At 43.3% G+C, this 13,302-nt stretch overlaps 3 protein-coding genes across 4 annotated transcripts; 1 reads left to right on the top strand and 2 right to left on the bottom strand.

Annotated features, from left to right (window-relative positions):
- Window positions 1–1,289: 1,289 nt before the first annotated feature.
- LOC5500087 (mitochondrial amidoxime-reducing component 1) lies at window positions 1,290–13,299 on the bottom strand. 2 transcript variants are annotated; one of them, XM_048730692.1, is made up of 7 exons: window positions 13,050–13,299; window positions 5,305–5,481; window positions 5,023–5,185; window positions 4,484–4,624; window positions 3,179–3,243; window positions 2,690–2,758; window positions 1,290–1,531 (listed from the first exon to the last, which is right to left on the bottom strand). In XM_048730692.1, the coding sequence occupies exons 2-7, from the start codon at window positions 5,421–5,423 to the stop codon at window positions 1,408–1,410; spliced, it is 681 nt and encodes a 226-aa protein (XP_048586649.1). In that variant the 5' UTR covers window positions 5,424–5,481; window positions 13,050–13,299; the 3' UTR covers window positions 1,290–1,407. The 2 variants fall into 2 exon arrangements, with proteins under 2 accessions (XP_048586649.1, XP_048586648.1); XM_048730691.1 differs by lacking the exon at window positions 13,050–13,299 and adding an exon at window positions 6,359–6,942.
- Window positions 8,981–10,622, bottom strand: LOC5511979 (prolyl-tRNA synthetase associated domain-containing protein 1). The gene is made up of 2 exons (XM_001632253.3): window positions 9,711–10,622; window positions 8,981–9,631 (listed from the first exon to the last, which is right to left on the bottom strand). Exons 1-2 carry the CDS (start codon window positions 10,301–10,303, stop codon window positions 9,628–9,630), a joined length of 597 nt encoding a protein of 198 aa, XP_001632303.3. The 5' UTR covers window positions 10,304–10,622; the 3' UTR covers window positions 8,981–9,627.
- Window positions 10,915–11,735, top strand: LOC5511946 (barrier-to-autointegration factor). The gene is made up of 2 exons (XM_001632299.3): window positions 10,915–11,051; window positions 11,227–11,735. The coding sequence occupies exon 2, from the start codon at window positions 11,231–11,233 to the stop codon at window positions 11,504–11,506; it is 276 nt and encodes a 91-aa protein (XP_001632349.3). The 5' UTR covers window positions 10,915–11,051; window positions 11,227–11,230; the 3' UTR covers window positions 11,507–11,735.
- Window positions 13,300–13,302: the final 3 nt, after the last annotated feature.

The following is a 13,302-nucleotide window of genomic DNA, read 5'->3' as shown; positions in this document are numbered from 1 at the left end:
GACTAGAGAAACTACAGACAAGCTGAAAAATATCTAGGTGGTATGACTAGAGAAACTACAGACAAGCTGTAAAATATCTAGGTGGTATTACTAGAGAAACTACAGACAAGCTGTAAAATATCTCGGCGGTATTACTAGAGAAACTACAGACAAGCTGAAAAATATCTAGGTGGTATTACTAGAGAAACTACAGACAAGCTGAAAAATATCTAGGTGGTATTACTAGAGAAACTACAGACAAGCTGAAAAATATCTAGGTGGTATTACTAGAGAAACTACAGACAAGCTGTAAAATATCTAGGTGGTATGACTAGAGAAACTACAGACAAGCTGTAAAATATCGAGGTGGTATAACTAGAGAAACTACAGACACACTGTAAAATATCAAGGTGGTATATGACTAGAGAAACTACAGACAAGCTGTTAAATATCTAGGTGGTATATGACTAGAGAAACTACAGACACACTGTAAAATATCTAGGTGGTATATGACTAGAGAAACTACAGACAAGCTGTTAAATATCTAGGTGGTATACTAGAGAAACTACAGACACACTGTAAAATATCTAGGTGGTATATGACTAGAGAAACTACAGACAAGCTGTTAAATATCTAGGTGGTATGACTAGAGAAACTACAGACAAGCTGAAAAATATCTAGGTGGTATATGACTAGAGAAACTACAGACAAGCTGTTAAATATCTAGGTGGTATTACTAGAGAAACTACAGACAAGCTGAAAAATATCTAGGTGGTATTACTAGAGAAACTACAGACAAGCTGAAAAATATCTAGGTGGTATTACTAGAGAAACTACAGACAAGCTGTAAAATATCTAGGTGGTATGACTAGAGAAACTACAGACAAGCTGTAAAATATCGAGGTGGTATAACTAGAGAAACTACAGACACACTGTAAAATATCTAGGTGGTATATGACTAGAGAAACTACAGACAAGCTGTTAAATATCTAGGTGGTATACTAGAGAAACTACAGACACACTGTAAAATATCTAGGTGGTATATGACTAGAGAAACTACAGACAAGCTGTTAAATATCTAGGTGGTATACTAGAGAAACTACAGACACACTGTAAAATATCTAGGTGGTATGCGGACTTTTTTGTTTATGTATGCTACATTAGCATAATTTAGCATAAGTTAAAATTCAGGATGACCGCGCGCGCCTGGGCTAGCCCCTGCAGCGCTATACTATTTAAACTACAGACAAGCTGAGAAAAAAACTATGTGGTCTGCGTAGGCGTAATGGAATCAAGGAAAGGAAACCAACAAAGGTTAAAATTGTTTTACATTTGCAAAAACAGAGTAGTTTCGCTGACGTTTCCGCGTTAGCCCTCCATTGAAGCAAGGCGTTGCTACTACACGCACAGTTTCCTCGTCCCAGGCATTTACTCGGACAAAACCCACACAAGATCCCCGACCTTGATTAAACCGATGACATCCGGGCAAGCGTTCCAGCCAAACCAAGGTTTACCTTGGTGTCTTCGGTCTGCCCATGGAATCTTTCTCACCCTGTAGAGGAAACAAGGATTTTCACAAAAAGGAATGCAGCATGAAACTGTCATATAAACGGGCGTGTTTAATAACCCTGACAAAACTTGGACTTCTCGCAGGCCCTTGTTTTCACCTTAATTATTAAAGGGAAAAAAACAACAAATATCAAACGTCTACTTGCGCCCTATTCCCAAGCGGCATTTCGGAGCGGAACAAAACCGTGTCTGACCTGTGACATTTTTTTTGCGGTGGTGCGTCAATAAGCGTCAGCACCAAAAAAATGAGTCAGTTGTTTTGTTGTTGTTGAAAGGAATGCAGCATGAAACTGTCATATAAACGGGCGTGTTTAATAACCCTGACAAAACTTGGACTTCTCGCAGGCCCTTGTTTTCACCTTAATTATTAAAGGGAAAAAACAACAAATATCAAACGTCTACTTGCGCCCTATTTCCAAGCGGCATTTCGGAGCGGAACAAAACCGTGTCTGACCTGTGACATTTTTTTGCGGTGGTGCGTCAATAAGCGTCAGCACCAAAAAAATGAGTCAGTTGTTTTGTTGTTGTTGTTGTTGGACTATCGAAGCTCAGGACCCCTTGTATACATATGAGACAGGGGCGGATCTAGCTTTTTGCCAAGGGGGGGAGGGGTGGGCCCAAAATTCGGAAAACATTGCGCGAGCATGCGAGCACGGCGGAAAACATTGCGCGAGCATGCGAGCACGGCGGAAAACATTGCGCGAGCATGCGAGCACGGCGGAAAACATTGCGCGAGCATGCGAGCACGGCGGAAAACATTGCGCGAGCATGCGAGCACGGCGGAAAACATTGCGCGAGCATGCGAGCACGGCGGAAAACATTGCGCCAGCATGTGAAGACGGCGGAAAACATTTCGCGAGCATGCGAGCACATCGAAATTTCGGGGGACCATTCGGGGGCCCTAATAAAACCCCCTAACTCCCCCCCCCCCGTAGATCCGCTACTGTGAGGCATCTTCGACCCCCAATTGCGGATTAAACCAGAAGGCAAGGGCTAATAAGTATTGGGAATACTCCTCTATTGGTGAATAGCTTATGAGCTCCAGCCTATTACAAGTGTTCTCCCTTCAACTCTTCCCCCAACCACACATACCACCCCATTACCCACACATACACACAAACACATGCTAGTTTTGCTTTACCTGCTCAGTGTATGCAGTGGCTCTAGTGTCCTCACCCCCCTTACTGGATCCACATTGATGGCAGAGCACCTGGCAAATTTACCATAAATAAATGGATAAGCGATGTGGCAAAAGTATCCACTTATCCCAGGATGCCAAAAGGCCTCTTGGCTTAAATTAATTATCAAGAAGTAAGACGCGTACCCTCCCGCCCTATCGCCGGCATTCATTTATCATGGTTTCAGGTTTACTGTGGTTTGAGAACTTCAGGAATGAAGGGTCCATTTTCACAAAGTCACTATGGTCAGTTCTTTATCATCTCACTGGCTTTTGTTAACGGTTCACTTACAAAAAACGGCGGATTGCACAATGCATTTGTGTGTTCTTAATGCCTATCTCCAGCAGGTACACAGACATTTGAGACTAATGGTCTTTTACCAGCCATAATTTGATGTGTGGGTTTTATAAATGGAAGATAGTTTGACAAAGTGGGGACTTGATTATAACAACCTTGAACATGCTTTGATCCACCGTAAACGAACAGTGTTCCCAATCATAACAGTCCTCCAGCTATCCTGAAAAGACAATAGTGAAGCAAGATATTACTGTGACATCACTTTTAACAATCCTACAAAAACATGGATTCCACCTCTAGTTTGCTTGGGGCATGGTTATAAGTTCATTAGCAATGCCATCAGCCACCTTTCATTCCCTTTTACGCTTTCCTCCTTGAATACTCTTCCCTACATCCTTCTATGGCCCACCATGATACTATCACCCCCCCCTCCCCTACATCCTTCTATGGTACCCCCTACCGACCATGATACTATCACCCCTACCCCTCCCCTACATCCTCCTATTGTCCCCCCTACCCACCATGATACTATCACCCCTACCCCTCCCCTACATCCTCCTATTGTCCCCCCTACCCACCATGATACTATCACCCCTCCCCCTCCCCTACATCCTCCTATTGTCCCCCCTACCCATTATGATACTATCACCCCTCCCCCTTCCCTACATCCTTCTATGGCCCCCCCTACCCACCATGATACTATCACCCCTCCCCATCCCCTACATCCTTCTATGGTATCCCCCTACCCACCATGATACTATCACCCGTACCCCTCCCCTACATCCTTCTATGGTACCCCCTACCCACCATGATGCTATCACCCCTCCCCCTGCCCTACATCCTTCTATGGTACCCCCTACCCACCATGATACTATCACCCCTCCCCATCCCCTACATCCTTCTATGCCCCCCCCTACCCACCATGATACTATCACCCCTCCCCATACCCTACATCTTTCTATGGTATCCCCCTACCCACCATGATACTATCACCCCTCCCCCTCCCCTACATCCTTCTATGGTATCCCCATACCCACCATGATACTATCACCCGTACCCCTCCCCTACATCCTTCTATGGTACTCCCTACCCACCATGATGCTATCACCCCTCCCCCTGCCCTACATCCTTCTATGGTATCCCCCTACCCACCATGATACTATCACCCCTCCCCATCCCCTACATCTTTCTATGGTACCCCCTACCCACCATGATGCTATCACCCCTCGCCCTGCCCTACATCCTTCTATGGTACCCCCCTACCCACCATGATACTATCACTCCTCCCCCTTCCCTACATCCTTCTATGCCCCCCCCTACCCACAATGATACTATCACCCCTACCCCTCCCCTTCTCTCTTTTATTGTATCCCCATACCTGCTGTGATACATCCCTCTCTTTTCTTCTTCAAATTTTCAAATGTAATATAATCACTTCCCCTTTGCCACCCCTGACCTACCTCATCGTAGGGTGTCCCCCCGTCTACTATGATGTTGGGCCTGAATCTGCCCATGTTGACTGGCTCTTTGTAATGTTTGCTTAGTTCTTTGAGTGATGCTTGTGAGCAAATCATCAAGGGAGTGTTATCTGCAAAATCCACCTGCACAAAACATAATTAGCTTTCCTTACTTGTATCATTGGTGCAGCAACACCTTCGTGTTTTCCAGATGGTCCAGTGATCTTTTAAGAGTAGAGCTCCTTTACATGTGTCCCTGTGGTGCATTTGTGCTCTAGAGGTCCCATCATGAACCTAATGGTGTTAAACAAGTGGTTATGGAACCCACCAAAGGTGGCACCTCCCCTTAAATCTATTTGCCATTATTGGCACGCAGGGGATCAGATACTCCCTATTGGCTGCCTATAAGTGGGTTATTTCTTATAATGAAATATTGCCAAATACTATCATTTCTCCACATGATACCTGTGACTGCGCACCCCCCCCCCCCCCCCCCCCCCGCCCCCCTCAGCAATTCCAGGGTATGTGCGTGCACTGCCTACCTTGTCTCCAGGCTGCGCTCGATCACCCCACTTTGGGTCTTCAACCAAGTAACGTGGCTTAACCACACAGCATAGCTCACATCCTGGAATGTCCAGGAACCTGGACACCCAATCAGATGCTGCATCTCCTACAGAAACTCCCTTAGCCCAAGTGCGTGTAACTCTGAAACAACAAGCTTTTATGTGAAATTAAAAGTGAGTCTTTAGTTTTGGAGTCTTTCGACTCCAACCTACTTACAAACACTTGCAAACTCTAGTCCACTTATATATATGGCCACTTACTGTATATCCTTGATCTTGTCAGTTCTCCTAGACAATGGTATCTTGAGTGTCTCCATCCCAGGCGCATCTAGGATAAGATTCTCCATTTCCTTATCAAAGGATGGTGAAATGAGAACCATGGTGGCCACTTTAGAACATGTGAGTGTTTCACCTTTACTATCAATCACAGCCCAACGTCTGAAATAAAAACGCACTTGAGATTAATGCACACTTGCTTAAAGCCGCATTGTCATCAGTTTACTTCCGGAGGTCCGACGGAAACCTCAACCGTTAAAAAAACAAAAAAAATCTATTAGAATCCGAGATATTTAACAGGCCATCCGCTCTAAATTATCAATCACATTCTTAAAAGAAACTTCCAAGAGACACACTGCTTTCAATATTTTGAAATATTATTCGCGTTTTCCGTTAAAAATAATCGGAGATTTTTACTTAATCGACCGGAAGTAAACTGGTGACAATGCGGCTTTAAGGGGGGTGGGTTGGGGAGTCTTGAAGAGAAGGTACCCAAAAGTACTTAGTCCTCTGATATCCATTTCTCTGGTCGATTGGCCGTAAATACTGAAAATTTGAATATTTTTGCGTGTAGTACTTTTCGCGCATCATGCGTCAATTTCTTCTTAATTTTCGAGTTCGTATTTTCGCTTGCCCTTTCTCAACAAATATAGAATACTTTGAACTCACTAGGAAGACAATTTACTGGGTTATTTGAATAAGTTGAAAACTGTCGGGCATTTAGACCATCCAAGACCTGTTCCGACTGTCGGGCATTATAGCCATTGCGTATTTTTAAAATTTGTTTTGTGAGACGTTTTAAGCCAGTATTAAAATTGTTGTAAAGATAAACTATTTTCCAAAGTGACCTATAACAAATTAGAATGAATGTCTAGAGAAACAATACAATAACAAAGCAACCGACCTCAGCTATTCCGAGGCTGAAAACTTAAAATACTATTTCAAAAGAAGCCAATATACATCTCTCTTCTACCGATCGAAAGAAGCTGAAATAAAATCGACCTTAAACAAACCATACTTCAACTGTGAACGAACAAACCTGTCGTATCGTAATCCCTCGAGAAGACATTGCGCTGAATCCAGCGGGATTCCCTTGCAAGACTTGATCGGGTAAATGTACAGTCCCGAAACATGTCCCGCGGCACGAAACTCTCTCTTACGGGTCTTGTGCCAGTAAAACAAAGCTACTGCGGTCGCAAAAGCAGCTGGTACACACACGAGAAGAAGTTTTGTTTCAGGAGACATCCCGTCCGATATTGGAACAATAATGCCCGAGACTGGTGGTAAACATGGCGTTTGACCTTGGAGAAGAAATCTGATTCTGATATCTGACGTGGAGTTTCCTGTTCCTGTTTTGCTTATTTTTATTTTTCAAGTATACGAGGTATTTTTTTTTACATGACTGTGTTTTCATAGACAAGGTTTACTGTTTGATTTTTTCCAGTTATTCTGGCTTGATTTGGTTTCTTTTTACAATGGCTACCAGAGCCTCCAGACGTCTCTTGTCCAGTGACGTGACGTTCAGCAAAAATGCTGCTTCGCTCTCTTGGGGAATGACAGGGGCGGACAGTATTTGGTGGGGAATGGCAGGGGTGGACAGCAGTTGGTGGGGAATGACAGGGGCGGACAGTATTTGGTGGGGAATGGCAGGGGTGGACAGCAGTTGGTGGGGAATGGCAGGGGTGGACAGCAGTTGGTGGGGAATGACAGGGGCGGACAGTATTTGGTGGGGAATGGCAGGGGTGGACAGCAGTTAGTGGGGAATGGCAGGGGTGGACAGTATTTGGTGGGGAATGGCAGGGGTGGACAGCAGTTAGTGGGGAATGGCAGGGGTGGACAGCAGTTGGTGGGGAATGACAGGGGTGGACAGCAGTTGGTGGGGAATGGCAGGGGTGGACAGCAGTTGGTGGGGAATGGCAGGGGTGGACAGCAGTTAGTGGGGAATGGCAGGGGTGGACAGTATTTGGTGGGGAATGGCAGGGGTGGACAGCAGTTAGTGGGGAATGGCAGGGGTGGACAGCAGTTAGTGGGGAATGGCAGGGGTGGACAGCAGTTAGTGGGGAATGGCAGGGGTGGACAGCAGTTGGTGGGGAATGACAGGGGCGGACAGTATTTGATGGGGAATGGCAGGGGTGGACAGCAGTTGGTGGGGAATGGCAGGGGTGGACAGCAGTTGGTGGGGAATGGCAGGGGTGGACAGCAGTTAGTGGGGAATGGCAGGGGCGGACAGCAGTTGGTGGGGAATGGCAGGGGTGGACAGCAGTTAGTGGGGAATGACAGGGGCGGACAGCAGTTGGTGGGGAATGACAGGGGCGGACAGTATTTGGTGGGGAATGGCAGGGGCGGACAGCAGTTGGTGGGGAATGGCAGGGGCGGCGGACAGGGAGGACTGGGGAGAACGCTCTCCCCCTTCCCCCCCCTCCCACTTTTCTGAGAGGATGTATTTTAGTTTAATTGATGAAGGCGCGGCATTTAGGAAGTGTTCATTAAAAACACCGAGGGGGAAGGGGGGGAGGGTAATAAGGGGAGGCTTCGAATGATGTCAGACTCTGAAATAGTGATGAACTTGACTGGATCATCAACTCGGACAAGGCGGGGGGGGGGGGGGGGGGGGGAGGGCTGAATTTTTTTGGGTTCTGGTAGGGGGGGGCCCAAAAAATGTTTTCAATGGAAGGGGGCTCTCAGTTTTAAGATGGTGCATTTAATGAACACTCCCTAAATAGGGTTACACGTTGCACGTATAATAGATTCCTTGATAAATCCTCTCTAGTGCCCATGGGGATATAACCGAGACCAGAAATGGAATAAAAAAACAAAAAACTGTTGTTTTTATAACATGTAAAAAGCATAAAATAAATTTAAAAAGTGCGATTTGGTGATTCTCTTTTTTTATGGTTTAAGCTTATTAACCTATTCACCTAAATATCCACATGAAATATCAAAAATGCAATTAAAGACGGGGGGAGGGGGGAGTAAAATCGCATAGAATATTGACAAAATCCTAGGCTGTATTTCACACACCCAAAATCGTGGGGGGGGGGGGCTCTGTTGTTTTGTTTTATATGTTGTTTTGTTTCATTTTCATTTTTTTAAATTCTGCTAAAAATAGCCAGGGGTCTATTTGATATAAATTTGTGTGTGTGTGCTTTTTTTTACTGAAAAGGCAAGAAAATTGTAGAGGCAATACCGGGAACAGCTTTTTTTCATCCATGATGCCAAACGTATAGTGAGTCAAACATACGTGGACCTTTTTCGGCCTTTAACAATGAGTTGTCTACTTCTTTCTTGGCTGCAAGTCTTTTTCTGAAAAAAGTCTAAGGATGCTGCTGGCAGTTGAATTGGTGTTAGAAACCTTCAGTTTTAAACCGATCCAGCACTTATTTAAAGAAACAAGTGAAATCCACAACAATAAATTGGAATAATACAGCTAGAGATCTAATGTAATCCAGGCATGTATGCCATCCTTGCTGCGAAAGCGAGTCCTCCTTTGTCAGTTACATCTGTTTAACAGAGCATCCAGTTCTATCAGCTAATTCAAGTAAGCAACCAAGATATTTTCAAACTTATATTGTCAATAACATGTCAGGCTTCATTTGTAGATTGTTATTTTGAAGTATTCTTGTGAATAGACAGTGCTATTTTTAATGATAAAAAAATAACAAAAGAGTGAATTCTTTAATGTGAATATATGAATGTTCAATAACTACACAGCTTAAAATATCTTGGTTTGAGTTGTCATTGCCACCACAATAAAAAATCCCAAGTAAACCTCATCCCTGTGTTACTTCATATGTTGTTTATGAGTAAAATTACAAATATAATCTCACTGGATATGTGAACTACACCTTCAAGCTATAATACAGCAGAAAAAAACTATAATACTGTGCTATTACCATTTATACAATGACGCTTGTAAATCGCATGCTTATAAAGTAAGAGAACATTTTAATTGTTGTATGAAACAAATAGATCTCATTGTTTTGTGCATCTGTCCTTTAGAATATGCACAGAAGAGGTCACAATGTGTCATGAACAAAAGTCATGCAACTTGAATGTGTACCGTTGCATACTTTTTTGTTCATGGCACGCTGTGATGTCATCTGTGCATCTATTAGAGGACAAACACATGCAAAAATGAGATCAATTTGTTAATTACAAAATCTAAAGCATGTGACCTTCTGATGTGAATTAATAGGGGCCAGGATTTGGCAGGAGTATGGAGTAAATTTGTAGAAAATGTTTGCTCTCGGGGGGTGGGGGCGCCTGCCTCTAACAACCCTTAAGGATGCGCCACTGCACTGCTGTAATCTATGTAACAATATCCGGTTTATACAACTTCCGGTGACGTCACACACCACGTGCGTAGACACGCTTGCACTGCTGTAATCTATTCATCGAAGTTTACTACAATGGGATCGTGTCCGGTTGCCTTTGCAAATTTTATAAAATCTTCTGGACTAACTCCCGTAGTTGCAGTGTTTTCCATGGGATGAAAATAAACCCAGTCATGCTTACTATAATCAGTGAACTCGGCATCTAATATAAACTTCACATCTTGGTTTCTATCATTAAGAAGTGAGAATCCAGTTGCACATCCCTGGCCAACGCCAAGTTTCTCGACCATGATGGCTTCGTCTGCGAATCGAAACCCACCACTAGCACCCACTTTCTTGGCTAAATCATTTAGTTTCACTTCCCTATTTGCTGAGCAGCTCACTAGCCAAAGACCTTTCTTCTTTTTGTCTTTAAGGAAGAGGTTTTTACTAACTATTCCGTTTGGGATATCTTTCAAGTAAGGCATCATGGCTTCGACGGTAAATACGGCCGGGTGCTCCACCGTGTGTGATTTGATCTCTAGTTTCTCAAGAAATTCCATAAGTTCTTTACGCCCTTCTGTCATCTTGAGAGAATGTAGTCCTTTAATGTACAATAATCCGGGTGTATGGTTGAGCTTTCTTGAGGCAAATAATTCCAGAAAAGCCATACAAATCGGGAAGATTTTCCCCGGGTGGGTTTTCGGGGTGAGCCCGCACCTTTTTAGCGGTTGATGGTTGAGAAGACTTTTAACTTCCGCTTCCAGCAGTGCCAGTCTGTGGTGCCGGTATGTCAACAAGGAATCATAAGCTTTTTTTTACTGATAAATAGACAAATATTTTTGTAAAGAACTTTACGGAAATCTATCAAGAAGGAAATAACTTTTACGGGATTTTCGAGGAATCTTTCGAAAACGTTCGTTCTACATTAGGATTATAGTGTTGTCATATGAAGAGAACGGGATGCAGATACTCAGAATCTAGCTAGACGCCATATTGAAAATTACTCAAAAGACCCTTGGGACGAGGTTGATTCCAGTGCTCACCGGCTGGCCGCGCTAGCACAGGTAAACCAGATACCCCTTGGCGGCTTTTAGTTAGGGTTCAATAATAACAGGAATGAGGAAGCTTAAATAATACCGTATTAGTAAAATATGCAAACAAAGGTATTATTTGATAAACGATTTTTAGATTTAAAGTATACATGAGGTAAAGAAAATGTAGATTGTGGTACTACGCGGACCAATGATTTCATCGAAATCCTCCCGCCTTTTTCATCTTCCTTATAAGGTTATCTTTACCAAAAATAGCAATTTCAACATTGAAGCTCGAGCGAACAACATCGAAAGTAGGAAATAAGTCTTTCTCGAAGTCTGAGCAGATTTCCCGGATTTTAAGGCTTGAATTCTTCCAAATCAGGTAAATATTTGCTTGCCTTCGTCCTTTTATAATTACTTTACGTATTTTTATCATAATATTAGGCGATCGATTTATGTTCAAAGCTGAAAAGGCAATCTTACGATGTCATCAAAATGAATAAGGCCGAGATTTGAATAAAGAATAAAATGGTGTGTTATCATTCTTTTATCAACAGAAATATGAGTTCTACTACATCCCAGAAACACAAGAACTTTGTCAGCGAGCCCATGGGAGAGAAACTAGTGACAGATTTGGCGGGTATCGGCCCAGTTTTAGGGAACAAATTCACCGACAAAGGATTCGACAAGGCATACGTCGTTCTTGGCCAATTCTTACTGTTAAAGAAAGACGAGGAGATGTTTGAAGATTGGGTTAAAGACACTATTGGAGCTAACAAGAAGCAAGCAAGTGATTGTTATAACTGCCTGAAGGATTGGTGTGATGCTTTCTTGTAATCAAAAGTAGCAGACAATCATGGTGCATCACCCCTTACTGTAACAAAATGCTGAACTTGCAACTAGAAGAGACTTGTTTATGAATACCACATGATTTGCTTTAGTTTTTTTACATGCGATATTTATCATAAGCCACCATGTATAACCCTAAATCTATCTCTAAGTGGCCCTCTGTTTTAGTGTAAGGAGTAGAACTATTCACAGGATAAAATTAAAGAAGTTGAATTGACTTGGTGTAGACTGTGATTGTCCTATCTTTTAGGGTACAAAATTCTCTTAGCCCCTACCCCTCAATTCTGCTATCCCTTAGAGGTCTAACAACCGAACCACTCTAGAAAATTATCAGAAAAGAGATGTACTTGATGGCGGAATCTTATGGACCACAACAAACTTATGAGAACTGTAAATGGGTTTGTTGATAGTGGTGTCTCTAGTGGTCAGAAATTGCTTCGACCTCACCCAATGTGCTAGAATTGATGCTGGCCACAACCAAAGTCCTCTCCTTAGAAATGATGTTGCTGACGATCACCCCATCTATTTGTATGGGAGTCCTCTCCTTAGCTAAAATTGATATTGCCGACGATCACCCCATCTATTTGTATGGGAGTCCTCTCCTTAGAAATGATGTTGCTGACGATCACCCCATCTGTTTGTATGGGAGTCCTCTCTTTAGCTAAAATTGATATTGCTGACGATCACCCTATCTATTTGTATGGGAGTCCTCTCCTTAGGGCTTAAATTGATATTGACGACGATCACCCCATCTATTTGTATGGGAGTCCTCTCCTTAGCTAAAATTGATATTGACGACGATCACCCCATCTATTTGTATGGGAGTCCTCTCCTTAGGGCTTAAATTGATATTGCCGACGATCACCCCATCTATTTGTATGGGAGTCCTCCTTAGAAATGATGTTGCTGACGATCACCCCATCTATTTGTATGGGAGTCCTCTCCTTAGGGCTTAAATTGATATTGACGACGATCACCCCATCTATTTGTATGGGAGTCCTCTCCTTAGAAATGATGTTGCTGACGATCACCCCATCTATTTGTATGGGAGTCCTCTCCTTAGGGCTTAAATTGATATTGACGACGATCACCCCATCTATTTGTATGGGAGTCCTCTCCTTAGAAATGATGTTGCTGACGATCACCCCATCTATTTGTATGGGAGTCCTCTCCTTAGCTAAAATTGATATTGCAGACGATCACCCCATCTATTTGTATGGGAGTCCTCTCCTTAGCTAAAATTGATATTGCCGACGATCACCCCATCTATTTGTATGGGAGTCCTCTCCTTAGGGCTAAAATTGATATTGCCGACGATCACCCTATCTATTTGTATGTGAGTCCTCTCCTTAGCTAAAATTGATATTGCCGACGGTCACCCTATCTATGTGTATGTGAGTCCTCTCCTTAGCTCCTATTGCTGGTATGTGTAGGACCTGGTGGTCTGCTTCAACAGTTAGAGACAACTGAAGAAATAGTTGACCAAATACAGAATTACTTCTTATATCTACATATTTCGGCAAGCAAATACCTCTGTTCTTTACACGGGGTTGACGCGCACCCCCCTTGGCTTGGGTCATTTCTGACTAAGGAATCTTCAAATAGTATGCCTTTTCCATTTGATTTTGGGAGCTCCCGCAAAGTACGCTGGGTCCTTGGGCATGATGATACCTGTGACAGCGCATTTCCCCTCAGCCAATCCTGAGCACAAGCTCTGCTTCAGGGTAAAATGAATATTGCAGTTGTATGTTTGCAGCTGTTACATAAATTACATCCTCGGGGAC

Source organism: Nematostella vectensis, chromosome 7, assembly GCF_932526225.1.
Source record: "Nematostella vectensis chromosome 7, jaNemVect1.1, whole genome shotgun sequence".
NCBI lineage: Eukaryota > Metazoa > Cnidaria > Anthozoa > Actiniaria > Edwardsiidae > Nematostella > Nematostella vectensis.
The sequence above is the reverse complement of the archived record's forward strand: the minus strand, read 5'-3'. Positions and strand labels throughout refer to the sequence as shown.

What these genes read in the sequence shown, in the direction of transcription:
- LOC5500087 (XM_048730691.1), bottom strand. Translation starts at nt 6,564, where the DNA reads ATGTCTCCTGAAACAAAACTTCTTCTCGTGTGTGTACCAGCTGCTTTT. An exon ending in GAGCGCAGCCTGGAGACAAG is followed by an intron (nt 4,625 to 5,022) that starts GTAGGCAGTGCA and finishes TGTTTTGTGCAG; the next exon opens with GTGGATTTTGCAGATAACAC. An exon ending in TGGATCAAAGCATGTTCAAG is followed by an intron (nt 2,759 to 3,178) that starts GTTGTTATAATC and finishes TAAATTTGCCAG; the next exon opens with GTGCTCTGCCATCAATGTGG.
- LOC5511979 (XM_001632253.3), bottom strand. Translation starts at nt 10,303, where the DNA reads ATGGCTTTTCTGGAATTATTTGCCTCAAGAAAGCTCAACCATACACCC.
- LOC5511946 (XM_001632299.3), top strand. Translation starts at nt 11,231, where the DNA reads ATGAGTTCTACTACATCCCAGAAACACAAGAACTTTGTCAGCGAGCCC.